We start from the raw sequence: 26,764 nt of genomic DNA, 5'->3' as shown, positions 1-26,764 counted from the left end.
TGTCTCCCTCTCTCTCTGCCCCTCCCCCGTTCATGTTCTGTCTCTCTCTGTCTCAAAAATAAATAAACGTTAAAAAAATTTTTTTAAAAACATTATACATCCATTTTGACTCTAAAAAAAATCCTTTGGATAATGCTAGAGGATCAACCCATTATTTTGAAAGCTGGTACATAAAAAAATAATCAAATATTAATCTTTTATTTCTTAAACAAACTGAATCTCAGGGTAATGAAATAGTTGAGGAGGGTTTTTCTTTACTGAAATATTCGACTTAGTATGTGAAGATGGTATGATACAAGTAGAAATTTGAAACTCCTAATGAAATAGTAAATCTAGGTCATAAACATTTGTTTGCTAATGTCACAAAAAGAAGATAATCAGATAGTATGCACCTCCCATTTTAGAAGTTCACAATATCAGAGTGCCTGGGTCGCTCAGTTGGTGAAAGGTCTGACTCTTGATTTCAGCTCAGGATGATCTCACCACCCTGAGATTGAGCCCCACATATGCCCTGACAGTGTGGAGCCTTCTTGAGATTCTCTCTCTCTCTCTCTCTCTCTCTCTCTCTCTCTCTCTCTCTCTCTGCCTCTCCCCTGCTCATGAGTTCTCTCTCTTCTTCGCTCTCAAAATAAATAAATAAACTTAAAAAAAAGAAGTTCACTATATCAACTATGAAGTATTCTTGCCAAAAACTCAAGCCTTGGATCTAACTACCAATTTACAGGAATTGCAAGCAATAGAAAATCAAGTTAAATAATTTTATGAATATGCAATCAACATAACCCAAACTGTAGAACCCACAGGATGAACCACTTCCTTTCTTCAACAACAACAAAAAAATTTGCAAGGAAAATGTAAGATATGGAGGAGGGAATGTGTAGAGTTAAAATAAACTTGAGACTTGGGGCCCCTGGGTGGTGTAGTCGGTTAAGCATCTGACTCTGGATTTGGGCTCAGGTCATGATCTCACAGTTTGTGAGAGCTGGCTCCATGCTGAAAGTGTGGAGCCTGCTGGGAATTGTCTCTCTCTCTCTCTCTCTCTCTCTCTCTCTCCAATGTTCTATCTCTCTAAAAATAAGCATTTAAAAAATCATTATAAAATAAACTAGAGGAGACTTATCAATCAATTGCAGTATGTGGACTTTATTTAGATCCTGATTTGAAGATGTATATACATGTATAAACACACACTGGTGACTCAACTAAGAAAATTTGAATACTTCTATATAATTGATTTTTTAAATTATGGAGCTATTTTATTTTTTTAGGTAAAGAAATTTAAAAGGAATTGTTATATTTTGCATATATACTGAATTTTTTTCAAATGAAATCACATGATATCTGGAATAGCAACAAAATAAATCTAGAGTGAAGGAGGTAGTAAGACAGTTGGAAAAAAAAAGATTCAATGAGCTGATAATCATTGATTCTGAGTGAAAACCACATGGATGTCATTATTGTATTCTCTCCATTATTGTCTGTATGCGAAATGTTTCATCATAAAAAATTAAGCAAGAAAATAACCAGGTTATTTTTAAAAGGTCAAGATTCACTTCCAGCCAAGAAGTAGTAAAAAAGAACAGATTTATCTTCCCACCAGAAACAACCAAACCCATACAAAATATGTGAAACAATGGTTTTGGGGCACTGAACATAAGCAATAAAAGACAGAAAACAAGTGAAGGTGCCTTGCAATTGCTTAGCTTACTGCTTTTAGAGACTTCCCAGGCCACTGTGCAGGGAAGGGGAACCCAGACAAAATCCAGAGGTCTCTATGAGTTCAGAATACAGACCCAAGAGTGCTTAGAGATGAATCATCACATGCATTTGAGGAAACTACTGGCAAACGAACAATTGAACATTTACATTTAAAAATACCATTCACAAGACCATCAAAATCATGAAATATTTAGGAATGAATCTTAGAATGTGTAAGGCCCACACACCAAAAACTGTGAAATATTGCTGAGAGAAAGAAGACCAAATTAACCAAAATGAATAAATGGAGAGACATACTATGTCCATAGGTCAGAAGACTCAAATTTATTAATATGTCAACTTTCCACAAATTGATCTACAGATTTCACACAATCCTAATCAAAATCTCATCATGTTTTTTTTTTGTTGTTGTTGTTGTTAGAAATTTACAGGATGATTCTAACAGTCCTATGAAAATGCAAAGGGCCCGATATCACCAAAGCAACTCTGAAAAAGAGAACAAAGTTGGATGACTACATTATGCTATTTTAAGACTAATTATAAAGCCACCTTGTGGCTTTGGTATAAAGGCAGACAGATAGATCAGTAGAATAGAATAGGGAGTCTAGAAACAGATCCACCTGTATATGAACAACCGATTTTTTACAAAGATGCAAAGGCAACTGAGTGAAGAAAGGATAGTCTTTTCAACAAATGATATTGGAACATTTGAATGTCTATTTGCAAAAAAAAAAAAAAAATGAACTTCAATCTTTAAAAAAATTCAAAATACAATATAGATCTAAATAAGAAACCTAAAACTATGAACATTCTAGAATCCAATGTAGTTTTTGTTTGTTTGTTTGTTTCTATTAATCTCTGAGGGAGACTAAAAACCAGAGCCTTTACCTGTCTATCATGAATTCAACGTTATCTGATATGACTGGCCGTTATAAATTATGAGTTTCCAACAAGATTCAATTATCAGGTAGAAGACTTATAAACAAAATAAGACTCAATCAGATTTTTAAAATCCAAGTGAATTTTAAGAACATTTTTCTCATCTCCCAACATGTCTTCCCAAATTTGTCATTCTGTTGTCTGTTCCTCATTGTACATCAAAGACCTCAGACGAAGTTTTTTTTGTGATCATTAACAGACAAGAAAGAATCCCAAATATTTCATGGTTTTAGATCCTGGCTTAAAAGGGTCCCAGAATGACCGTGAAGAAGAAAAGCTTCACAGCAGGCAGAACTTTACTTACTACATTAATTTTCCTATTGTGCCTGAAAGGAGAAATAACTAGAAGACCAGATCGATACTAATTTACAGTAGGAAGCAAAGGATTGTCCTGAAAGATTGAAAGTATATTTGTCCATTAGAAGCCTCATTAATGATGTCTAGTCTGGAGGAGGCCTTTTACACCTGGAGAAAAACAGAAACAAAAACAATACACTCATGGTTATCAGCTAGCCACCAAGGACTTCACCGGTAGTCTCGTGAAAGGAATATAGTGGCAGTGTTGCTGATTATTTATGAGTTCAAAGACGTGTTCTTCCACTCACCAAAGCTAACTTGGTTATAAACCCTGCTAAGCACCCAATTTTCCAGCAGCAACCCCAAACTCTTAGCCACCGTAAGTAAATAAAGCTAAGCAACAGCCTGGTTTTTGCTACCAATTGTTAAAACAAAAACACGGCACTTAATTTAATCTGAATGTGGCTTTTTTCTCTCTCACGAAGGACATTCCCCTTTTGGAAAGAACCCCATCACTTGGAGGTCTGAGAGGAAGGGTGACAGGGGGCATCACCCTGCATTCTATGTAACATTATGATCCTGGGACCCAAATCGTTTCTGTTTGGGCTACAAATTTTATAGCTTTTTGTTGCTTGTCTGTGTGATAGAAAAGTATGCATTGTAGTTGTTAATTATAGCCCTCTCTCCTCCTGAGAACCAGGTGTGTTCCAACCTAAGGGTTGGATAAAGAAAGACTAGAATTTTGCCACCAGGTTATATTCATAATTACTATCTCATTTTGAAAACTATGGATTATTTCTTGATGAAATTAGTTATTCAGACTATTCAGTCCTTTAGGAAAGTGTCCTACTTTTACTCCCCAACTTCATATGCAACAAAGTTGTTAAATATTGTTAAATCTGTTCAATCTACCCTAACCTTTAACAAATTTCCCAAATGTGGGGGATTTCCAAGGAAGGTACCAGCTTGTAACCCTTCATTTTGCAAAGGATGTCTCATGTTGGGATGAGCACTGGGTGTTGTATGGAAGCAAATTGGACAATAAATTATATTTATTTAACCTATAAATATTATAGGTTATATAAAATACGCCTAAATAAAGCTTTTAAAATTGAAAAAAAGAAAATAACCATTATTTCCCATTGTATGGTTATAAAAATACATTTTCAAATAAAAAAATACCTCACATCAATTTATTGAGTAAATATTCATTAAGAACTTATGTGTTAAGCACTTATTTACATTAGGACACCACAGAAAAGCTTGATAACCTTGGATTAGACAAAGATTTCTTAGATCTGACACAAAAAGCATGATCCACAAGAGGAAAATTTGATAAACTGGACGTTAACAAAAGTAGAAATATCCACCCTTTGGGAGACACTGTAAAGAGAATGGAAAGCTAAGTCCCAGAGTGAGAAAAAGATATTTGCAAGGCATCTTTGTGACAAAAGATTTGTATTCAGAATACAGAAAGAAATCTCAAAAGTCAATTAATAAAAGTGAATCTAGCAGCACAAAAATTTTAACTTCACCAAACAAAATATATATGTAGAAAATAAGCACTTGAAAAAGTGGTCAGTGCCATGAGTCATTGAGGAAATGCAAATTAAAATTACAATGAGATATTATTACACACCTGTTAAAAATGGCTGAAATGAAAAAGACTGAGCATACCAAGTGCAGATAAGAGTATAGGGCAACTGCAGTTCTCATACACTGCTGTTAAGAATGTAAAATAGTACAAACTCTTTCTAAAACAATTTCGCAGTTTCTTAAAAAGTTAAACACTTACCTGCCATATGACCTAGCCATTTCGCACTTTTGTATTTTCTTCTTCTTCTTCTTCTTCTTCTTCTTCTTCTTCTTCTTCTTCTTCTTCTTCTAAATGTTTATTTATTTTGCGAGAGAGACAGAGAGCAAGCAGGAGAGGGGCAGACAGAGAGGGAGACACAGAATCCGAAGCAGTCTCCAGGCTCCGAGCGGTCAGCACAGAGCCTGACGCGGGGCTTGAACTCACAAACCGCGAGATCATGACCTGAGCCAAAGTCGGTCACTTAACGGACTGAGCCACCCAGACGCCCCACAGTTATGTATTTTCCCATAAGAAATGAAAGTGGATGTCCATGCAAAAACTTGTACACAAATTTTCACAGAGGCATTATTTATAATAGCCCAATACTAGAAACAACCCAAATTTCCATCAGTAGGTGAATGGGTGTACAAACTAGTCTATCCATACACTGGGACTCTACTCAGAAATAGAAAGGAATAAACTATTGATATACTTAATAAAATAGATGCATTGTAAAATAATTATGAACTTTGATTCCAGTAAAATTAACCCAAAATATCTTATAAAAGACAAAAAATGCCCACTGTACAATGCCATTTATGTAAAATTCTAAACATGCAAGGCAGTTGCTTGAGGATGGGGATGGGTAGGGAGAGGTTACAGACAGAAGGAACTTTTGGGGGCAATGGATAGTCATTATCTTTATTGTGGTAATAGTTTCATAGATAGTTACAAGGATGTACATAAGTCAAAATCTATCAAATTGTATACTTTAAATATGTTCAGCTTATTGTATGTCAATTTTACCTCAGTAAAGTTCTTTTTAAGGTGAAAACATCTCAAGTCCTTCATTCCTTTCAGTGCACCAGAAACACACACACACACACACACACACATATGAAGAGGAAAGTAGCGGCAACAACCAGGAATACAGGTTTAAATCCCGTTTTGATTCCTTATGAACAACACACAGATCTAAAATAATGAGACTTACCTCTTCTCCCACATACGGAGACTGTAATGCTATTATGTGACTCAACTAGGTGGTGGAGCTTTACAGATTGCTGAAAAAGAAGAAAGGAAAATGGGAAAAAAGGCTTTTCTACTTGAGGAGAAGTCCCAGGTATTAATTCAGTAAAGTGCTAGTCTCTTTAAAGATAGAGCACTGACTTGTTCCCAACTGAATGCACTGGCTAAAAATGAAAGACCAAGCAGCCTATTAGTTACCTGAAAAGTCATCCAACTTGCTGTGCTGTTCACCAGCAGTAAGAAGTATGTGTTCTTTGATAGAAAGAAATTTCCCAGCATGCTCTGTTCACTCAAAGTAGTTTTTGATGACCATAAATTTGTATTTAGTTCTTTCAGCAGAGAACATCAAGAACTTGAGTCATTCAAGATAAATGTTCATACCTAAATAGCTTTGAGAACTAAGCAATATCTCAGTTTTGAGTTATTCCACATCAGAGTTCTTAATCTGTAACTTTATAAGGAGTTTTAGTGGTGCCTACTATTCCTCACAGTATACATTGTTTTAATATATGAAATACACAGGACGTTGAGAGTGAATCAGTAAGAGGATAAAAAAGAAAAATACAATAAAATTACATTTGATTTCACATTTTTAAAGAAAGTGTTGTGTAAAAGAGGGTGGCTCAGTAGGTTAAGTGGCTGACTTCAGCTCAGGTCATGATCTCAAAGATCGTGGGTTCAACACCCGTGTCGGGTTCTGTGCTGACAGCTCAAAGCCTGGAGCCTGCTTCGGATTCTGTCTCCCTTTCTCTCTGCCCCCCACCCCCCACTCATGCTCTGTCTCTGTCTCTGTCTCTGTCTCTGTTTCTCTCTCTCAAAAATGAATAAACATTTTTAAAAAAGAAAGAAACTGTTATGTAAAAGAACTATCTGGTTCTAGGGGTTAAAACTCCTAATCATCTAGTGTATTCATTTTTTTCTTCTGATCTTGCCATTTATGACACCCCCTAAACCTTCTAGCATAAATCATTTATAAATCTGATTAATATGTCCTAAGAACAATAGAGTAACACATAGTGAAAGACAGTGTTCTGCTATTAATGTATCCTTTTATTCATTTTTTCATTCACTCAGCATTTATTACACAAACTCTATGTGTCAGGGACTATGCTAAGAGGTGGGGATAGAATGTTCAAAAAAAAAAAAGAAAAAGAAAAAAAAAGATATAGTTCTTACTAGCAAGGAATTTACAAACCACTGGGAGAAATATATTTAATCAAATAGTCACAAATGTAAATGTATCATTACAATCAATAATTTAAAAAAAAGGTATGCTTTTGGAGCATATACAGCCCATAGAAGCAATAACAGAAAACTTCCCTAAATAAGTGACTTTGAATCAAATCGGTTGTTGAATCTATGAGTCTCAAACTCAAAAGAAATGTTTGGGCTGGAAATATATACAAATTTGAAAGTCATTTTAGAACTCATTGGTATATACAGCTATCAGAACAGTGAAGAATCTCTCAATATACACACATGAAAACGCCATGAAGACATACTATTATGAATAATAATAAAGCAAGGTAGGAGATTACATAATGATGCTACCTTTTACATAAGAAAGAAGGAAAAACAAGGTTCATATATTTGCATTTGCTTGACTTGCCTAAAAATTTCTTCTGAAGAAAACACAAGAAATAAATGTGGTTGCACAAGTGGAGGGGAAGAGAGAAAGATAGAACATACATTGTATATGCGGTAGAGTATACATTGTATAGTTTGCACATTGTTTTGCTTTTGAGACACTGCCTCCCCACAAAAAGCCACTAGAGGAGGATGAACTATAAAAAAGATTGAAAAAGAGCAACTAGAGAGGATGGAGAGTGTGTTGTCTCTGAAGTCTAAGGGAAAGAGCCCTTCAAAAAGAAGCAACAGAGCAGTTAACTATCAAATGCAACTGAGAAGTTTAATAAAAGCTGCAGAGTGAAAAAAAAAAAAGTGTCCGCGGTAGGAGGGGGACCATGAAATCAACAAACAAAAGACCAACAGTCCAATAAAAATTAATGAAGGACACGAATACAGTTCACAGTGAAAGAAATGCAAATGGCTTAGGACATGAGCAAGTACTCAATTTGTAATAGAAAACATGCTGTTGAAGTTATGCAATTCTATTGTCACTTATATTGGCAAAGATAAGGGAAACCAACACTCCTCTACTGTTGGGAGAAGTGTAAATTAGTATTACTTGTTTAAGATGCCTTTTGAGGATGCCTATGAAAACAGTATACCTAGTTTATAATTAAGTAATTTCAGGTATAAAAATTTTATGTCTCGGGACACCTGGGTGGCTCAGTCGGTTAAGCGTCCCACTTCGGCTCAGGTCATGATCTCACCCTCTGTGAGTTCGAGCCCCGCGTCGGGCTCTGTGCTGACAGCTCAGAGGCTGGAGCCTGCTTCGGATTCTGTGTCTCCCTCTCTCTCTGATCCTCCCCCGTTCATGCTCTGTCTCTCTCTGTCTCAAAAATAAATAAACATTTAAAAAAATTTAAAAAAAATTTTATGTCTCTATGTCAATATATATAAGCACACATATGTATACTTGTTATATCCATATGCATGTGTAATATAAATACATATAATTTATATATATTTATAAACACAAATATATGTGGATGTGTAAAAAGATAGATGTGCAAGAATTGCGATTGTTTTAACAGCAAAAGACTAGAAATAATCTAACTATCCATCAACATCAGACTGGTTTCAAAAATTATGGTGCATCTAGAGAAAACATATTTGGGCAGACATGAAAGATATTTAAGATATATTAGGTGAAAAATGGGAGCGAGCGCACAACAGTGCACATAGTGTTTCCATTTGTGTGAAACAAATTAGTGCCTATGTGTTTAACGCTGCTCAAGGTCATAGAACTTTTGGTCTCAGTGAATGCCTTTGGAAAGGGAACCTGGATACTGGGAGATCCAAACTGGGAGGGATATTTACTTTTTATTTATACCGTTGTGTTCTATTTGAACTTTTTAAAAATCATGTGCATATATTACTATTTCTATAAGAAAAAAATAACTAGTTTAAAAAAAGGAAGTTTTTGGGGTGCCTGGGTGGCGCAGTCGGTTAAGCGTCCAACTTCAGCCAGGTCACGATCTCGCGGTCCGGGAGTTCGAGCCCCGCGTCGGGCTCTGGGCTGATGGCTCAGAGCCTGGAGCCTGTTTCTGATTCTGTGTCTCCCTCTCTCTCTGCCCCTCCCCCGTTCAAGCTCTGTCTCTCTCTGTCCCAAAAATAAATAAACGTTGGAAAAAAAAATTTAAAAAAAAAAATAAAAATAAAAAAATAAAAAAAGGAAGTTTTTAATTTTTATTTTAAAAAGTTTATGTATTTATTTGAGAGACAATGAGAGAGCGCGCACGTGAGCAGGGGAAGGGCCGAGAGAGAGGGAGAGAGAGAATCCCAAGCAGGCTCCAGGACCAGCTCAGAGCCCAACACCGGGCTCAATCCCACGAACCGAGAGATCATGAACTGAGCCAAAATCAAGAGTCAGATGCCCAACTGACTGAGTCACCCCAGGTGCCCCTAAAAAAGGAATTTTTTAGGGGCGCCTGGGTGGCGCAGTCGGTTAAGCGTCCGACTTCAGCCAGGTCACGATCTCGCGGTCCGTGAGTTCGAGCCCCGCGTCAGGCTCTGGGCTGATGGCTCAGAGCCTGGAGCCTGTTTCGGATTCTGTGTCTCCCTCTCTCTCTGCCCCTCCCCCGTTCATGCTCTGTCTCTCTCTGTCCCAAAAATAAATAAAAACGTTGAAAAAAAATTTAAAAAAAAAAGGAATTTAAAAAAAAAATTTTATAACCACCTATGGCCTTAAGATTATAGTGGTGATCTTAACAAGGGTTCTCTAATGGAGTCACAAGAGAGGAAATCAGGTCAGTATAATGAGAAGAGACCAGGAGATCAATAAGTGACAAAAGCACGCATAAAGAAGTTTTGCTGTAAAAGGGAGAAGAGAGATAGAGTGGTAGCTACAGGTGGAAGCGGGGTCAAAAGAAATGGTTGCTTCCTTACTTGAGCACATTTAAATGCTAACAGAAAGGCCCTTGGGGGAGGGAGTGAGGAGGTCATTGAAGGACCACAGAAGCACCCTGAGCAAGTCAGAGAGGATGCTTTGGCAAGCCCAGGCAGGGGCCCTTTCTCCTCCATAATGGGAGAGCAGGGTGGGTGGGAGGCAGAAACAGAGTCCTTTGACAGTTGGAGAGTGGGGAGTTGAGCAAATTCCTGTCTTCTGGCTTCTATCTTCCTTGTGGAACAAGTGGTGAGATTATCTGCTGAATTGAAGAAGTGGACTATGAGATGAACAGTAGATCTCTCTCATGGAGAAATATTTGGTGTGGATTCTTAATTTTGAGAATGGGACAGTGCATTGACCAGGGACCTACAGAAAACTTGCCCAGATAAGGATGGAATTCATGGATTTAGAGTGTCATCAACCAATCTGTTCTACAGGACTTTTTCCCAACGGCACCTAGATCCCCTGGCGTGGGTATAAAGAAAGACTAGTGTCGGACTCAGGCTTTGACAAATAAGTACTGACCAACTAGAAAAGGCAAAGAGTCATTATGAAACAGACCCTTCCACCTTGCACCCTCTCCCATCATCTTCAAGATTTGACAGTATTCTCTGTACATATTTTTTCACTTATGCACAATTCATAGATATTTGTAAATTCCTCTGGCTGATCAGCCTGAATAAACTAAAGAGAGGAGGAAAAATAACTTGGAAGGTTAGGAATCAGGATGTAATAGAAGGAAAAGGACTAACGTTATTGAGTATCAATATTTGTGCTAGATATTTACAAACTTGGTCTCATTTATTGTGGAGTGGGCAATGGCTATTTCCTGATTCTTCTTTCTAACAGTATTCCAATAAAGGTCCTACTGTTCCCTTTCTGTGGCCACAAGATTGGTGGGGGAAAAACTCACCTCTCTGAGATCATATACCGTCAACGCTATGGACATGATGGACATGATTATGATGGCAAAAGCATATTCCTTATAGTCTTCACTAAACCACAAACAGACACTGAAGAGTTGAAATATGTAAAATGGATTTAAAACCTGTTGGCAGACACAAAAACAGGAAGGCAATGGGGATATTTAGTCTTCGCACTGAGCTATTCATTGACTTGTTTGCTTTCAAAAGCATCTCTGTGACACCAACCACCCCATACAATATTCTCATTCTTACTGTATTTATTCAGCAATTGTCACGTGCCAGACACTGTGCTTAGCAACTTTACCTGAATTTTCTCATTTAATTTCCATAATTACCTTATTACCCAGAAGCTATTACTTATCTCCATTGCAAAGATGGAGAAGCTGAGCCTCAGATCCCGAGATCTGAGACATGAGATGCTTGAGAAACTTGCTGAAGGTCACACAGCTGCAACAAATCACAGAGTAGGCCTTGAACTCGGGGAGCTGACCCTGGAGCACTTACTTTTAATCACTGCTGCACCTTATCATTCACAAAGTAGTGTCTCGTGGGCCCTCATGATGACCATCACAAGGGTGTAGGGTGTGGATACTATGAGGTTTAGTTCACATGTACAGGCCTTCAGAAGGGTGAAGTTTTAGTTCAGGTTTACGGAGTTAAAATGCTCTCGAGTCTGTTGTTTTTCCCTAGGACATACCATCTGCCATCTTCTAAGCCATCAAAGTACTTTAGATTTATGGATAAGTTGAAGACTACATTTGCTCATAAGTAGAGAGCCAAGCTGAAACTGGGAAACTGTCCTTGAACATCTAGGACACTGTGGAAGAAGGGAGAGGCTAACTCCACAGTTGTTAGCCTGCTTTGGTTTAAGACATTTTGTACCCTTATTCAAATGCTCTCCAGTTGATTTCCATCTGTCTAAGATGGGAACAGTAATCTTTGCCTCTGGTTGGGGAAGGAGCACACAGAAACATTTCCCATCAGTTTCTTTCGCTTCCTTTCTTACTAGAAATATTGAGAAAATACCTTGGGTTTAGTAAGTTTTTTCAAAAACAAGTAGGAGTAGAAGTAAAGTTCAGAAAAAGACCCAGGGTACAGCTGTATGGTTATAGTTTCATAATAATCACTGCAAAATGAAAAATAAGCTCAATGGTAGACTCAAAGAGGAAAAATTCAACTTAATAAATGATGGTCAAGTCCTTTTTTTCCCTCCCACACAAACACTGAGATCTAGAGAACTAATAAGGCTAATGCTGAGGAAATTATGTTGCCCATAAGAAATGTCTTGAGTTTTAAAATTTTTAATTATTATTTTAGTTTCACAAAGTTGGGAAAGGCTAAGAAACATTGAATTAACAAGGAAAGAAAGAAAGAGAAGAGGTTCACCCAGTTATTAAAGGATAAGTAGACACCTGAGTGTCGTTATACTGTGCCAGGCAACATGTGGAAAAGATGGTCTCCAAGGAAAACAATAGAAAAGAGATATGAAGAATCTATCCTTTGTACTGTTTTAAAATATCACAAATTACAGTTACTTATTAACAAGTAGCATTCTTGATTGTTTGACTAGAATAAACTCCTTTATCCTCTATTTAGTGCCAAGAGTAAGTCCTGCTTACCTCTTTGATGAGTAGTTTCCAAATTGGTGTGATTTCAACATCGATAGTATTAGGTCCACATATTAACCTCCTATAGGGAGAGATCATAGGTCAGTCAGTTACAACTAATAAAAATGAAGCTTATTTTTCACTCATTCGAAAAAAGGCCTATTCACTTCCTCCCAGTCAAGGTAAGCCTCCCTTGTTACATAATATCTCCATCCTTCTCAAAATAACTGAGTGGGGGGGGGGGGGGCGGTTCCCAAGGACAAAAACAATAGACATGATCATATTGCATCTACTAAATTAGATTCTTCCTGAGGTCTAAATATTTCCCTGATGGCAATTTGGGTGTTTAATATTAGTGGTTGCCTCACTCAAGTAAGTTTCCAGATTGGCACTCTCTCAACTCTGTCCCCAACTGTGGCTCTGTGGATGTGGGATGGAGAGATCATTGCAAGAAAATAGTTTTACTAGTAAGAAGTACTGGACCTACCTTCCTACTCCTGTTTAGTTCTGGGAAGCTGCAGAATTTATTTTAATGTGAGCAAAAAGATGTTGGGATCTCAAAGACAGCTCTATACTCAAAGTTATACACCCTTTAACTGAAAACCTAGAGGTATATTTCTTAGATTATGCAGAGCAAGGACCCTTTATGAGCTGTTTTGCTGTTGGGAACACTGACCACGCTCTCTGTGCCTCCTATATAGATATTCAGATCAGGTAGCTTGGCCAAATGTATTAGAGCAGGGTCTCCTGAGATTTAGCGTTCATACACATGACTTCCTGATCTTGGTAATGTGAAGATTCTGATTCAGAGGGATGATGTGTGGTCTAAGATTCTGCATTTCTAACAAGCTTCTAGGTGATGCGGATGCTGAAAGGCTCTGGGTCCCTTCAAAGTACTGGCAAATGGGGGTGCAGGGGAATACAAGTATCACAGAAACTTAGGACCAGCAAGGTCTTTCCAAAGTCCTCCTCCCCTTTTTAACAACTAGGGAACCAAAGCGCAGAGATGAGAAGTTCCTTGCTCAAAACCACACAGTGAATTACTGATAGACTTATTCAACACTGTGCTCTTCCTCAGCCTGGTTCCTCTGCCCTGGAACTGTTTTGGAATCATGGAGCTCCAGTTCTTGCACAACAGTTTCTGCTGCTCTGCAATTATTATTCAACTATGTGATCTTGGCATAAAATATATTTCCTGATTACAACCAAAACTGGTTCAACCCCATTATTATAACCTTGAGAAGCTCTGTGTAGAGTAGAAAGAGGACTAAACCTGTGAGACTCAGCTCTTCTATCACCTCCAATCCATGTGACCTTTGCTCAGGCCATTGAACCTCTGTGAGCCTCAGATTTCTCATGTATTATGTTGGAATGATGAGGATGTTCATTCTACCTCCCCCACAACGCTGATCCGATGAAGCAAGAGAAGGTATGTGCATGCATTGAATTCAATAATACTGAATAGAGCATTACAAAGTTTTCTGATATTGACCAGCTAAGATAATGATTTGCTAGGCTCTCTATTTGGCTGATGGCAACCATCCTCTTGAGCTGATGTAGAAAACAGTAGGCATGGTACCTAATCTCTTGTTCTTCTCTTGTTAGACCTGATCCAAATTTCAGATGTATCTTGGCAGAACTGAGCCAGTCTTCCAAAGAACTGAAATAATAATAATGAGAAAGACCTATTTAGAAATTATATTTTTGAGATAAGTTTCTCTGTTTCAGATGAAATTACTGAAATGACTTACCCAATTTTCTGGAACTGTCCTTCTAAGTTGTTCCAAACATATCTTATTTTCTGCACTTTTATACATCTCACCTGCAAAAGAAAAGTACTAAGAAAGTCTCTCGTGTAGGGATCAGTAAATGCATAGCAGTTTGGTGGCTAAAGAAGTGCCTGCAGAAGAAGCAAAAATAGAGCTCTAATACACTTCTTTAAGATTATCCTTTCCTAACTTACTGCAACTTTCCCTGCTACACAAGTGGCATTCTTTCTTAGGAGTTTTCATTCAGTCGAAGTGTATCATGCATGGGCTTACTATGCAGATGAGTATATATGATAAAACTCTGTCTCTGTGTTCCACTAGGTTATTGATAACCTAACAAAGGAAGAAAATCTGTTACAAAAGTTAAAACTATACCATACAGTCCAATATATATGTCAAAGAAATAAAAATATGATCAAGTAAGATGTATGGTATTGAAATGCCGTAGAAATGTTGAGTGGGCAGATGGCTGAAGGCATCATGGAAGTGATGGCATCCGAGCTGCAGCCTTGAAGGGCTGAAAGACTTCTGCCCAGATAAGAAGGAAAGAGGGCATGTTGAAGAGATTCTGCACAAGTCGGTTGTGAGGAGGGGCAAATGAGTGGGTCTACTTGACTGCAGACTGGAAAATGAGGCTGGAAAGATAAATAAAGATCAGAGTGTACAGTCTTAAATGCTAGGGTGAAGTATCTCGGACTTTGTCTTGTGGGCAATGGACTTTCAAAGAAAACTATAGAAGAGACTGTGAAACAAAATTAGGCTGGCAGCAGGTTCTAGAAGAGAGTGAGGAGGTTTTTGCAAGAAAATGTTCTCCAGGACGTGAGCGTCCGATGTCAGCAGTGAAAAGGAAAGGTAAGGTTAACGCTTATGGCAATTACGCCTTCTTGTTCCTGATTTCTTTAAGCAACTGTATATGTGAATCTGAATTTCCATTAACTGGCGACCTAACTGAGCACAAAGAGATATAGTGCCATGTTGTTATGAGACAATAGGTATAACCTCCTTTTGCCCATTGGAATTAACTGGAAGCTTTAAAATACTAATGCCAGGGTCTCACCCTCAAGAGATTTTGATTTCACTTGTCTGGGGTGCAACCTGGGCATAAATATGTTTAAATTTCCTCAGATAGTTCTAATGTGCAGACAAAGTTGAGAAACAGTGTCTTCCTTTTATAGCTACTCTGAGAATTGTGTTCTTGAGAAATTCAAGTAAATTTCTCTGCACCATAGTTTCCCCATGAATAAACTGAGGCAATTGAGCAGATTATCTCTAATTTCCACTGCACTCTTCTGGGTTTGTTCTATACCACTGAATAGTACAGTCAGTATAATCGTTAGATAAATTCTAGAACTGAGAAGAGTATACAGCTGAAACCTAAAAAGTGTTCAATACATGTTTTTTGGTAAAGAAGTGAATGAATGCTTTTACAACCACATGAACATCTAGAAATAGAGGTGAAATCCCTAAGCTCCAAGACCCGGGGTACACCAAATCAATCTGAATCCTATTCGATAAATATATGTGCATGCACACGAGGGTGCACACACACGCGTGCATGCACACACACACACACACACATTCATAGTTACCCAGTGAGAGCATTAAATGCTGTATATTTTATTTTACAGAATCGATTTGTTTCAATGAGATTGGTTGCAAAGTAACTTTAAAAAAATAAATCCTATTTTCCAATTGATTTTCAGTATAAAATTGGGGTGCACTGCCACTGGGAGTGATTCTTCCTTCACAAGCTGCAAGTTGGAGAGAGGAAAGAGTGTCTGAAGGAGATTGGTTGCCATGGTCCACCTTGCAACCTCACGTTTCCTGTCTCACACCTGCCTGTCTTGTTCAGTCCCTGCAATTCTGCAGAGCTGGACTGTAATCACAGCTTGTTGGGTACGTGGGCTTTTCACACATCATCTTTAGTCTTTTTCATCAATCTCTGGTAGACAGATATTATTCTCACCGCCACTTCATCCCTGAAGTTCACTTTAAGTCTTTTGCCCAAGATCGCACCTATTAAGTAGGGATTGAATTTGAACTCAAACCAAACTGGCTCCAGAGTCCAGGCTCTCAAAGGATATGATATTCAAGCCAGTCTCAGAAGAAGTTATGAAAAATCCCATAGCTGCCAGGATTCAAGTTGAATTAAGTGAGGCTGCCTCCTTTTTTCCTTCCGTGGGTTCACAAATCTGGGTTAGAACATTTTTAAAGGACAAACTGTGGGAGGATATGAGGCCCCTGCTCAATTAGAGAACCTAAATCCAGAGGATGCGAAGGCACAGACTGAGATTGAGAAGCTTATAAAACATAACAAACACAAAACATCAGCAGATGAAGGCAGTAATAATGAGGAATAAAGAGGTTCCTACTAAGTTTTACCTCAGGTCAGAAAATAGAAGATTCCATGATCTCCTGTTAATTTCTTCTGTTTTAAAAAAAAATAGTGTATTTATTTATTTCGAGAGAGAGAGAGAGAGCACGAGTGAGGAAGGGAAAGAGAGAGGGGGAGAGAGAGAATCGAAAACAGGCTTTATGCTGTCGGTGCAGAGCTGGATGCGGGACTCCAACTCGGGAACTGTGAGATCATGACCTCAGCTGAAACCAAGAGTCAAAGGCTTAACCAACTGAGCCACCCAGGTGCTCCTCCTGATAATTTATTGAGGCCATCCCTCACAGAGTGAGAAGAATGACCCCATCAGAGACCTTTTGAATTATCTTTAAAATTCTCCTAGCAGGAATCATCTGTGCCTGGAATTTCTCTGCTTCCCTCCTCACTTTCACAGGCTCTGGACACCAGGTAAGAGGATATTAAGCACACTATTTGCATGGGGTGGAGTTTATTTGCCCACTTCCTAGAACTTCAGAGCAGGAAACTGAAATTAAGACATCAGGAGTGTGCGGTAAGGTGATTTTCAGCTTTCTACTTGGAACCAGGAAGCCTGCCCCTTCCCAGGCTTCCTGTTCCTCATTTCTTGTTGGAACACGTTGTGAGAGCGTCCTGTTTAACAGGTTAAGCACTGGGTTTTACTTTTGCACACAATCCCAGAATAATAGTTAAGTCTCCTCTTAGCTGGCTTTTATAAACCTGACCGAGCAGATCTCCAAACTCTCCCTGAATGGTTTGAATGGTTATCATGTTGGTATTGTTGCCCTTACAGCTCTCGCCATCAGTATCGTCATGGCTGAAGCCTGTGGCTTCTCCTCTGTTTTCATTCGAGTTTCAGTCCTTTATGAAAGTAGCACATCACAGTCCACAAATCACCCTAATGTCCATATTCTCATCTTAGGTGTACAATGGCCTGAGGAACAGGCACAGAAGGGGTTATTGCTCTCATTTTATAAATAAGAAGCTCAAGGCTCAGAGAGACAGTAATTAGCCAAACCCCCTAAGCCACATGCTGGTAAATGAAGATACCACCCTGGTGCCACAGGTTTCCATTTCAAGACCTTCGCCCCGTCTTTATGTTTATTTGAGCATTTCTTCATCTTTTTGCCCACTTATTAAAGAAGCTGAAGGTCAATAATAACCTGAGGGCAGGTCCCTAAAGTTGATTTGGGATGCCTACTTTTGCAGGTGAATAACCCCCTGACAGATTATGCAATCTGCTGGTTGGAGGTGTTTGACCTCTTTTGTTTTTGTTTGTTTGGGCAATTAAGACACCTGGGTGATAACAATTGACAATAGAGAAACTGCTCAGCAATCAAGTTTTATTATTTTAAAAAACTGACCTTGCGCTCATAAAACTAAGTTAAACAGCTGTCCAACACACATGAACTTAAGAGAAAAACAGCCTGTCTTATAAAATACATTTCTAATATGAATGTTAACCAGTCATAATCCAAGTAGTACTAATTTCAAATGGAGAAGAGGGAGTAACCCAAACCATTTGAATGACAGAACTCAAAATAAGTTCATTTTGCAGACATAAGGAAGTCCCTGGGATGTTTCTGGGTCATCATCCCATTTCATAGATAATCATACAGAGGGCTTGATTCTACTCAGAGCTAACATGTACTGAGTATCTACTACTACGTATCTTGCACCATAAAGATTTTTGTGTTCCTTAATTCATTGAATGCCATCAGTGGATATTAGAGGTAGGCATTATCATCATCATTTTATACATGAGGAAACAGAAACTTGGCAGAGTTTAGTAACGGATCCGAGGCTCTACAGTTTAGAAGGATGAAGCTGAGATTTGAACTCAGGTCTGTCCAGCTCCAAAGTACATGTTCTTTATAATGTTCTATGTATACTGTCGAGGATTGGTGTGGTGGAGGATCTGAACTTAACCTTAAATTTTGGGGAGAGAATTAAATTTCTTTAGCATTAGCAGTTAGCATAAATGTACTAACCTTTAGGTCTGGCTTTCTGATGGCTCTATTTATGATGTCCTCCTCATCTGTAATGAGAGGGTGGTCAGGAGTGACACCAAACGTGCTGTTTAATGATGACAAGTAGATCCACATTACCTTTTTCCATGAGTAAGTGTGGAATTCATCCTGAGGAAATAGACACCAAAACCCCATGAAGTTGAGAGAAGTCATCAAGCTAAAATTCAACCTGAGAAACATCATTTTCACATAATCCTGTAAGTTTATGGACTTAATAAACATTCTACACAAAGTTGCATGCCCATGAAAGCTGGCAGATATAAAGCCTTGAAGGAAAAAAAAAACCTATGGTCATTTATTGAGGAATCTGGGTGTCAATATGAGGCAATGGCATATATAACAAAACTCAAGAGGAGGGAGGTAAATTCTTAGCAAAGAGCCAATTTCTTGCTATAACCTTCAAATCCATGAGGCCACAGTCAGATGCAAAACTTTACAAACAAACAAGCACTCAAAAGGGTCTGTAGGTCCCTGAGGTTGAGGACACCAGGTCAATTAAACCATCTCAGGGTTTCTAGGCTTAACTTCAATTCTACCTCTTCCAGGAAAGCCCCTGTAATACTGTCTTGCCAGGGGGAAGGAGGGTCTACCACTATACTCACTCCAAAAGATCCTAGCTGCCCCTCTCTTGTGCTCCTAATCACTTTATGCCATGTATTCTCCTTGTTTGTCTAGACCATCTGTAAGGTAGGAACCATGTATTATTGTCTCATATATCCCCATCCATTTGGTGAACTGTGACCTGCCCAGTGAGAGTGAATGGATGTTTTTACATGTCTGAATGTGTGGATTGAAGGTGCCCAGGGGTAAGTGTCAAAAGGTTAGCACAGGTGGGTTCAAGGCAGCACCTTCCTGCATGACCCTAACTGAAGCCACTTCCTTCACATTCACTGCCGGTTTCATCAGAGAATAAAACTAGAGTGAGCAGCACTGGGTTAAGTAACAGGTACCACAATGGTCCCTTAGAGACTGATGTGATAATAACTGTGGTTATTATCTGAATGGGTAAATGCTATGCATAAAAGCCACTAGGATACCTGGTACACCTCAGGAGCGAGGAACGACAGTAAGGGAAGTCAAGCCTGGGAAACAATTTAATGCCTAAAGAATATAGGTCAGAGCTGGGAATTGTCTCCACCACACCTACATTTGCCAAGAAGAGTATCCCAGCTGACGTTGCAAAAGGACAGAAAGGAGAAGATATATTGTCGTTTGGAGCTAATCTCTTACATTGATTCTCCTCCAGAGAAGCCCTCCTCCATGCCTTTGCTCCTTCAGCTTCCTTAGCCTGGAAAACACTTCCTCCTCTACTCTCTTTAAGCTTTCACGGGGCTAGATCCAAAGCATCCTGTAGGACCCAGCTCAAAATTCACATCATGAGAACTGTTCTAATTTCTCTTGGTGATATTTCTCCTAAACTATAAGGTTACTTGAAATTCTTACCACACTCTACCTCATTGCATTCCTCTTTACCTGCCCACCTTATCACTCCTCTTGGACTGTGGGAAGGGACTGTGCTTGATGGGTATCTGTGCTCAGCCAGATCTAACACAGCTTCTGAGAGACAGACAGAGACTGAGACAGAGAAAAACAGAGAGGTAGGGTGGAGGAGCAAGAGGGGAAAGCAAGGCAAAGGATGCGGGGAATAAAGGGGGGTAAGATAAGGGAAGAGAAGGAAAGGAAAGAAGAAGGGAGGGGAGAGGAGAAGAAAAGGAGGGGAAAAAACAATAGAAATTTGAAGTTAATTCTAAAAATCAGTAAACTTGACTATTACCCTCATTTAAAAAAAAAAGTCAAATTAAACCAGATTTGCATAGAGTTACCTTCAGAGCGCAAAAATGACTCAATTTCTAATGACTGAGCCACTGAACTTGGGCATGTTCTAGGTATTGTGAGATAGGCAACAACTCCATAGGACACACCTTGACATTGACATAGTTCACCATTATACGGCTACACCTTTGACCACTTATGATGTTGTTATGAGTGAGTTTCCTCTGAATATCAGATAATAATGAAAATAGTTAACATTTATTTAACACTTATGTTCCAGGCACTCTATCAGCGAGGCTCAGACGAGGCCAGTCTGGTATGAGTAGCAAGGCAAGAAGCAGGACCTGAAGCCAGGTCTTCCCACTCTAAATCTTGGCTCCTTCCTCTTTGTTTCCACAAGTTGTCCATGGTTTCTGTGGCTTATGTATGAAAATTACCTTGAATTCTATACCATATAACAAATAGCATCCAGTTTCTCACAATCTCTGCTCTCTTGGCAGCAGAGAATCCGATTCCTAAAACCAAGCTGTCACTCTTTGGCCCTGTGTGACAGCAAACAGACCTCTAGACTATATTGCCTAAAAAGGGAACGGCAAAGTGGAACACTAGAACTCCCAAGCTCTTTGAGGCCCGGGGTGATCCAATGCGCAAACTGTATGCCTTAGACTGGTCAAGCATGAGACCAAAATTCATCTACAGGCCTCCATCTTATTATATAGCCTGTACCATAATTAAATCAAAGGTGTTTAGGTATCTGTGCCTTTAAGTTTATTTCTTACCCCCAAGCCCTATAACCCACAATTCTATATAATGCAAAGTACAGTTCAATAGGTTAAGGAAGGATACTTCAGTGAGATAACCATTTTTCTTACAGTAAGGCAATAATATTGACTTTTCTCTTGTTTATTACTATGTTAAAGACTGTAAAATCATTCATATTTTTAAAGAAATCTACCCAACTTCTTAATAAAAAAAAAAAGGCAAAGAAATGGAGGGAAAAGTGTGTCAGGGTGAGGTGGTCACTCCAGGCAACATCATCCACGGCCCCTAGTTTTCAGTTTGGTGTTACCCAGAAACAAAAGAACACAGGCTCCTTCCTGAGCCTCAGTTGTGAACCATCTTGAAAATCATGGCAACTCTCTGAGCCGAATTTTTCTGCATCTGGCCAGTGGGGATGAGAATACCACATTTCATGGATGCTTGGAGGATTAAATGCAGTAATACATAATGCATCTGGTCCAAGGGCTGGCCAGTAGCTGAGTGTAACAAATGCTCCTTGGCCTATGGCTCTGGGCCTCATTTTCTGCAGCATGTTGCTTCTGAGCTTTTTCTGTAAATAGGAACTTAATTTTCCCTTGGAGGAATTGTTGAGAGTCTCTGAGAGTCTTCCAATTTATTTTTCCTTCTGAAAAAGAAACATTTTTGCCTGGAAATGGCTATTTCCTCTTTACCCCTGTTTCCCAGCTCTCTCAAGTAGGTAAAGATCCTTAAGAGACTTAACTGCACCTGAGGAGCCAACCACTTTAAATAACTGCCTTTTTTTAAAAATTTTTTTTTTCAACGTTTATTTATTTTTGGGACAGAGAGAGACAGAGCATGAACGGGGGAGGGGCAGAGAGAGAGGGAGACACAGAATCGGAAACAGGCTCCAGGCTCTGAGCCATCAGCCCAGAGCCTGACCTGACGCGGGGCTCGAACTCACGGACCGCGAGATCGTGACCTGGCTGAAGTCGGAGGCTTAACCGACTGCGCCACCCAGGTGCCCCAATAACTGCTTTGTAATGCAAATAATCCAAACTATTTGCCTCGCCAATCTAGACTTTTAACACCTCAAGTCTCATTGAGGGGGCTTTACCTTCTCTTTATCAAAAGAGAATTAATCAGCTGAATTCTAAGAGCAGAATTTAAAATAATTCAAGAGCGCATTTCAAAGAACTGAATGTAACAGATGACCTCAGTTTGCCCTGGAAAGAAAGGTACAGGGAGGAAAACCGGGCATTTTTGATTTCCTGTGGCCTTGCCCTTTCTGAACTTTGAAATGCCAGGCTAACTTTTCTAGTTGCACCAAGTGAGTGGCCTTGCTTATCTTCTTACAACCTTTTGTTATAAGCATCTTACCTGTTGGAATTTTAAAAGTAGTGTGATGGTCACTTTAAGTTCACACCAACGTTGTGACTTACCTCCTTGTGTAGGAGTTTGCTACCCAAAATGTACTCCTGAGATTGCCTTAAGAATTTCTTCTTAAGTAACCCATTGCAAAGTTCCAAAAAGACACCAGCACTCCAGTACTTTTCACTTGGAGATGGATACATTGCAACGCTAAAGAGCATGAACTCTCTCACTAAGTTGAAGTGCTTAGAGGATTATGGATAGATAAAGCAATAATAACATTTCTCAAGTTATTTCTAAAACACCATGCTGCCTTTGCAGACCCATGACTTGGGCAAAATACTGTTCTTTTTATATTTAAGTGGCCCTTTTTTCTTTCCTTTTCCCCCTGTTGGCCAGACCTACTGATACTCTTGACACCTTGACCTCATATTCCCAAAGTGGCTTAGCTGGAAAAAGTTGACATTGGCTAGAATGTAGGATTTAGTTATAAAACAGAGAAAGAAAGTTCTAAGCATTGGAAAAAATCTTACACAAAATTATTGTCTCAGTACTCCTGGAACACGTTCACCAAAAAAGGGGATGAGGTGGGGGGTGGGGGTGTGGACAAAGCAGGGAAGTTATATGACACAGCAAAGGCTGTGTCTGTTTCTATGTCAATATCCTGAACAATTCAGCATACATTTTTGGAAAGACTGAGTGCTTTGTTTTTACGATCACTTTCTCAGGGAAGAGGGAGTAGTGAGTTAGCTGGCTCATCATCTGAAATATCTGGAGATGCAGCGTGTAGCAGAAAGTAACAAAAAGTTAAAGTTGGTTTTAAAAAGTGTGTAGTAACCAATGTCCAGGAAATGACTCCATGCCAGGCACAGATTCATCAAGGCACTTTACATGGATTTCTCATTGATTTCTCATGGTAATGAGGCAGATACTATTGTTAGCCACTCTTAACATATGAGGAAGAGGAAGTGGAGGCAGAGTAGAGGGTAAGTAACTCACCCAATATGGACTGATTCCATATGTTGAAGCCCTAGCTCCCTCCCTCCCCGCCCCCCCCCCCCCCCCCCCCCCCCCCCCCCCCCCCGCCATGTGACTGCATTTGGAGATAGGGCTTTTAGGAAGTAATCTAGGTTAAGTGAGGTCATAAGAGTGAAGTCCTAATCCCATAGGGCTGGCGCCCTCATAAGAAGAGGAGGACACCAGACAGCTCTGTCTGCCACGTGAGAACAGAGAGAAGGCAGCTGGCCATGTGCAAGCCAGGAACAAAAATCTCACCAGATACTAACCCTGCCAGCAACTTGATCTTGAACTTCCAGCTTCCAGAACTGTGAGAAAATAACTTTCTGTTGTTTAAGGCACCCAGTCTGTGGTGTGCTATTATGGCAGCCTGAGCTAATACATTGCTCAAAGTAGGTCAAAAGCAATACTGGGAATGAGACCCAGGCAGTCAGGCTCCAGACTCTACTCTTCAACTGATTCATACTACTGCCTCTGTGGAGTCTTCTCACTAGCCAGGAGATAAAAAAATCTCCAGTTCCAACTCCAACTCTGTTCTCAATAGAAGTTTTTCTTTCACTGCTTACAGCTATGGGACCCTGAGCTCTTCCCTGAACTTCTCTATGCTTCTATCTGTAAATGGGGAAAAAATGATCTCTACCAGAATAGACCAAATGAGGCAACATATATGCAACTGTAAATCACAATACAAATGGTCCTGTGTTAGTAATCAAAACAGTATGGTACTGGCACAAAAAATAGACACAGAGATGAATGGAACAGAATAGAAAACCCAGAAATAAACCCACAATTATATGGCCAATTAATCTTCGACAAAGGAAGAAAGAATATGCAATGAGTAAGACTGTCTCTCAAATGGTGCTGGCAAAACTGGAGAGCAACACGCAAAAGAAGGAAACTGGACCACTTTCTTACACCATACACAAAAATAAACTCAAAATGGATTGAGGACCTAAATGTGAGACCTGATACCATAAAAATCCTAGAAGAGAGCATAGGCAGCAATTTCTCTGACATCAACTGTAGCAACATTTTTTCTAGATATGTCTCCTGAGGCAAGAGAAATAAAAGCAGAAATAAACTATTAGGACTATGTCAAAATAAAAAGCTTCTGCACAGCAAAGGAAATAATCAGCAAAACTACTGAATGGGAGAAGATATTTGCAAGTGACATATCCAATAAAGGGTTAGTATCCAAAATATATAGGGGTGCCTGGGTGGCTCAGTCTGTTAAGTGTCCAACTTCAGCTCAGGTCAGGATCTCGTGGTTTGTGGGTTTGAGCCCCTGCATTGGGATCTGTGCAAAGAGCTCAAAGCCTGGGGCCTGCTTCAGATTCTGTGTCTGCCTCTCTCTCTGCCTCTCCCCCACTCACCTTTCTCTCTCTCTCTCTCTCTTAAAAATAAAATAATCATTAAAGAAAACATGCCAAAATATATAAAGAACTGGTACAACTCAACACCTAAAAAACAAATAATCCAATTTAAAAATGGGCAGAATAGGGGCACCTGGGTGGCTCAGTTGGTTGAGCGCCCGACTTCCGCTCAGGCCATAATCTCGCAGCTCATGAGTTCAAGCCCCGCATCAGGCTCACTGGTGTCAGCCTGTAAGCACAGAGCCCACTTTGGATCCTCTGTCCCCCTCTCTCTGCCCCTTCCCCACTTGCGCTCTCCCAAAAATAATAAAATATTTTTAAAAAATAAAAAAATAAAAATGGGCAGAATACATGAACAGACATTTCTTCAAAGAAGACATCCAGATAGAAAATAGACACGTGAAAGATGCTCATCATCACTCATCATCAGGGAAATGCAAATCAAAACAGCAATGGGATACCACCTCGTACCTGTCAGAATGGCTAAAATTAAAAACACAAGAAACAACAGGTGTTGGTGAGGATGTGGTGGAAGGGGAACCCTCGTATGCTGTTGGTGGGAATGCAAACTGGTAGAGCCACTGTGGAAAATAGTATGGAGATTCTTCAAAAAATTAAAAATAGAACTACCCTATGATCCAGTAATTCCACTATTGGGTGGAAAAAGATGCAAAAAATGAATTCAAAAGAATATATGTATCCCTAAGTTTATTGCAGCATTATTTCCAATAGCCAAATTATGGAAGCAGCCCAAGTGCCCATTGATTGATGAATGGATAAAGAAGATGTGGTATATTACACAACAGAATATTATTCAGCCATAAAAAAGAATGAAATCTTGCCACTTGCAAACCATGGGTTGAACTAGAGAGTACAATGTTAAGTGAAATAAGTCAAAGAAAGACAAATACCATATGATTTCATGCATGTGGAATTTAAGAAACAAACAACAAAAAAACACAAGCAAAGGTGGAAAGAGAGAGACAAACCAAGAAACAGACTTTTAACTATAGAGAACAAACTGATGGTTACCAGAGGGGAGGTGTGAGGGGAATGGGTGAAACAGGTGATGAGGATTAAAGAGTACACTAAAAAAAAGTAAGTAAATAAAAAGCCCTATGTTATGAAGGATAATGGCTTAAAAACTATTTGTCATGACAGAATCATTTCTGAGGGGCACCAAGGTGGCTCAGTCAGTTAAGTGTCTGACTCAGTTTTGGCTCAGGTCATGATCTCATGTGCTCACAGTGAAGAGTTGTTTGGTATTCTCTCTCTCTCTCTCTCTCTCTCTCTCTCTCTCTGCCACTCCCTCAACTGCTCTCTCTCTCTCTTTCTCTCAAAATAAATAAATAAACATTAAAAAAAAAGAATCATTTTTGATAGGAAAGCCCACAGAATCTCAGGGCTTTCTGGCTAAATGTCTAAGGAAAAACCATTGAAATGGGAGCTGGGGGAATAAGACTCAGAAGCAGAATGTGTACCTGAAAGAAACATAATACTATCTTCTCTTACTTTCTCAACCATGAACCTTTCGCTTTAACATCTGTGTAAGAAGGTGCTGGTAGAAATCATGAGAGCATTTATTACAGATTAAATTCAATTCATTTAATCAAATCAAATAAATATTGAGTACCTGCTGCAACTATGTTCTATATATTGTGGGGAATGGAAAGTAAGCCACAGTTACTGCCTTCTAAAAGCCTATAATCTAATAAAAACAAAAACTATTAAAAAAACGAATGCAGCATGGTGGGAAAAAATTCTGGGTTTAGAGGGTCAGAAGACAGGTACAAGTGCTTTGTCCACACTATTCCTTTTTCCTGGACCATTTCCCATGTGTCCCTCCCTACCAGCCACCATCACCTTTTGACTCATCATCCTTTGGATCTCAAGAAAGACGTCAGGCTTTCTTGACTTGGTCAGAACCCTATTTTATAATCCTACTATGACCATGAACCTTTCCTAAGTAGCACTTCTAGCAGTTGGATGTTTGCATTT

At 39.2% G+C, this 26,764-nt stretch overlaps 1 protein-coding gene across 1 annotated transcript in view; it reads right to left on the bottom strand.

The window, feature by feature from the left end:
- Positions 1–26,764, bottom strand: part of ATP13A4 (ATPase 13A4) — a 112,830-nt gene that overhangs the window by 48,430 nt on the left and 37,636 nt on the right. The window contains exons 3-8 of the mRNA XM_043593294.1: positions 18,456–18,602; positions 14,079–14,149; positions 13,907–13,987; positions 12,340–12,409; positions 10,708–10,842; positions 5,745–5,814 (exon numbers count right to left, since the gene is read on the bottom strand). Of these exons, the coding sequence (XP_043449229.1) occupies positions 5,745–5,814; positions 10,708–10,842; positions 12,340–12,409; positions 13,907–13,987; positions 14,079–14,149; positions 18,456–18,602 (574 nt within the window). The remainder of the gene's footprint in view (positions 1–5,744; positions 5,815–10,707; positions 10,843–12,339; positions 12,410–13,906; positions 13,988–14,078; positions 14,150–18,455; positions 18,603–26,764) is intronic.

Source organism: Prionailurus bengalensis, chromosome C2, assembly GCF_016509475.1.
Source record: "Prionailurus bengalensis isolate Pbe53 chromosome C2, Fcat_Pben_1.1_paternal_pri, whole genome shotgun sequence".
Taxonomy (NCBI): Eukaryota; Metazoa; Chordata; class Mammalia; order Carnivora; family Felidae; genus Prionailurus; species Prionailurus bengalensis.
Note: the sequence above shows the minus strand (reverse complement) of the source record. Positions and strands in the feature narration are given on the sequence as shown.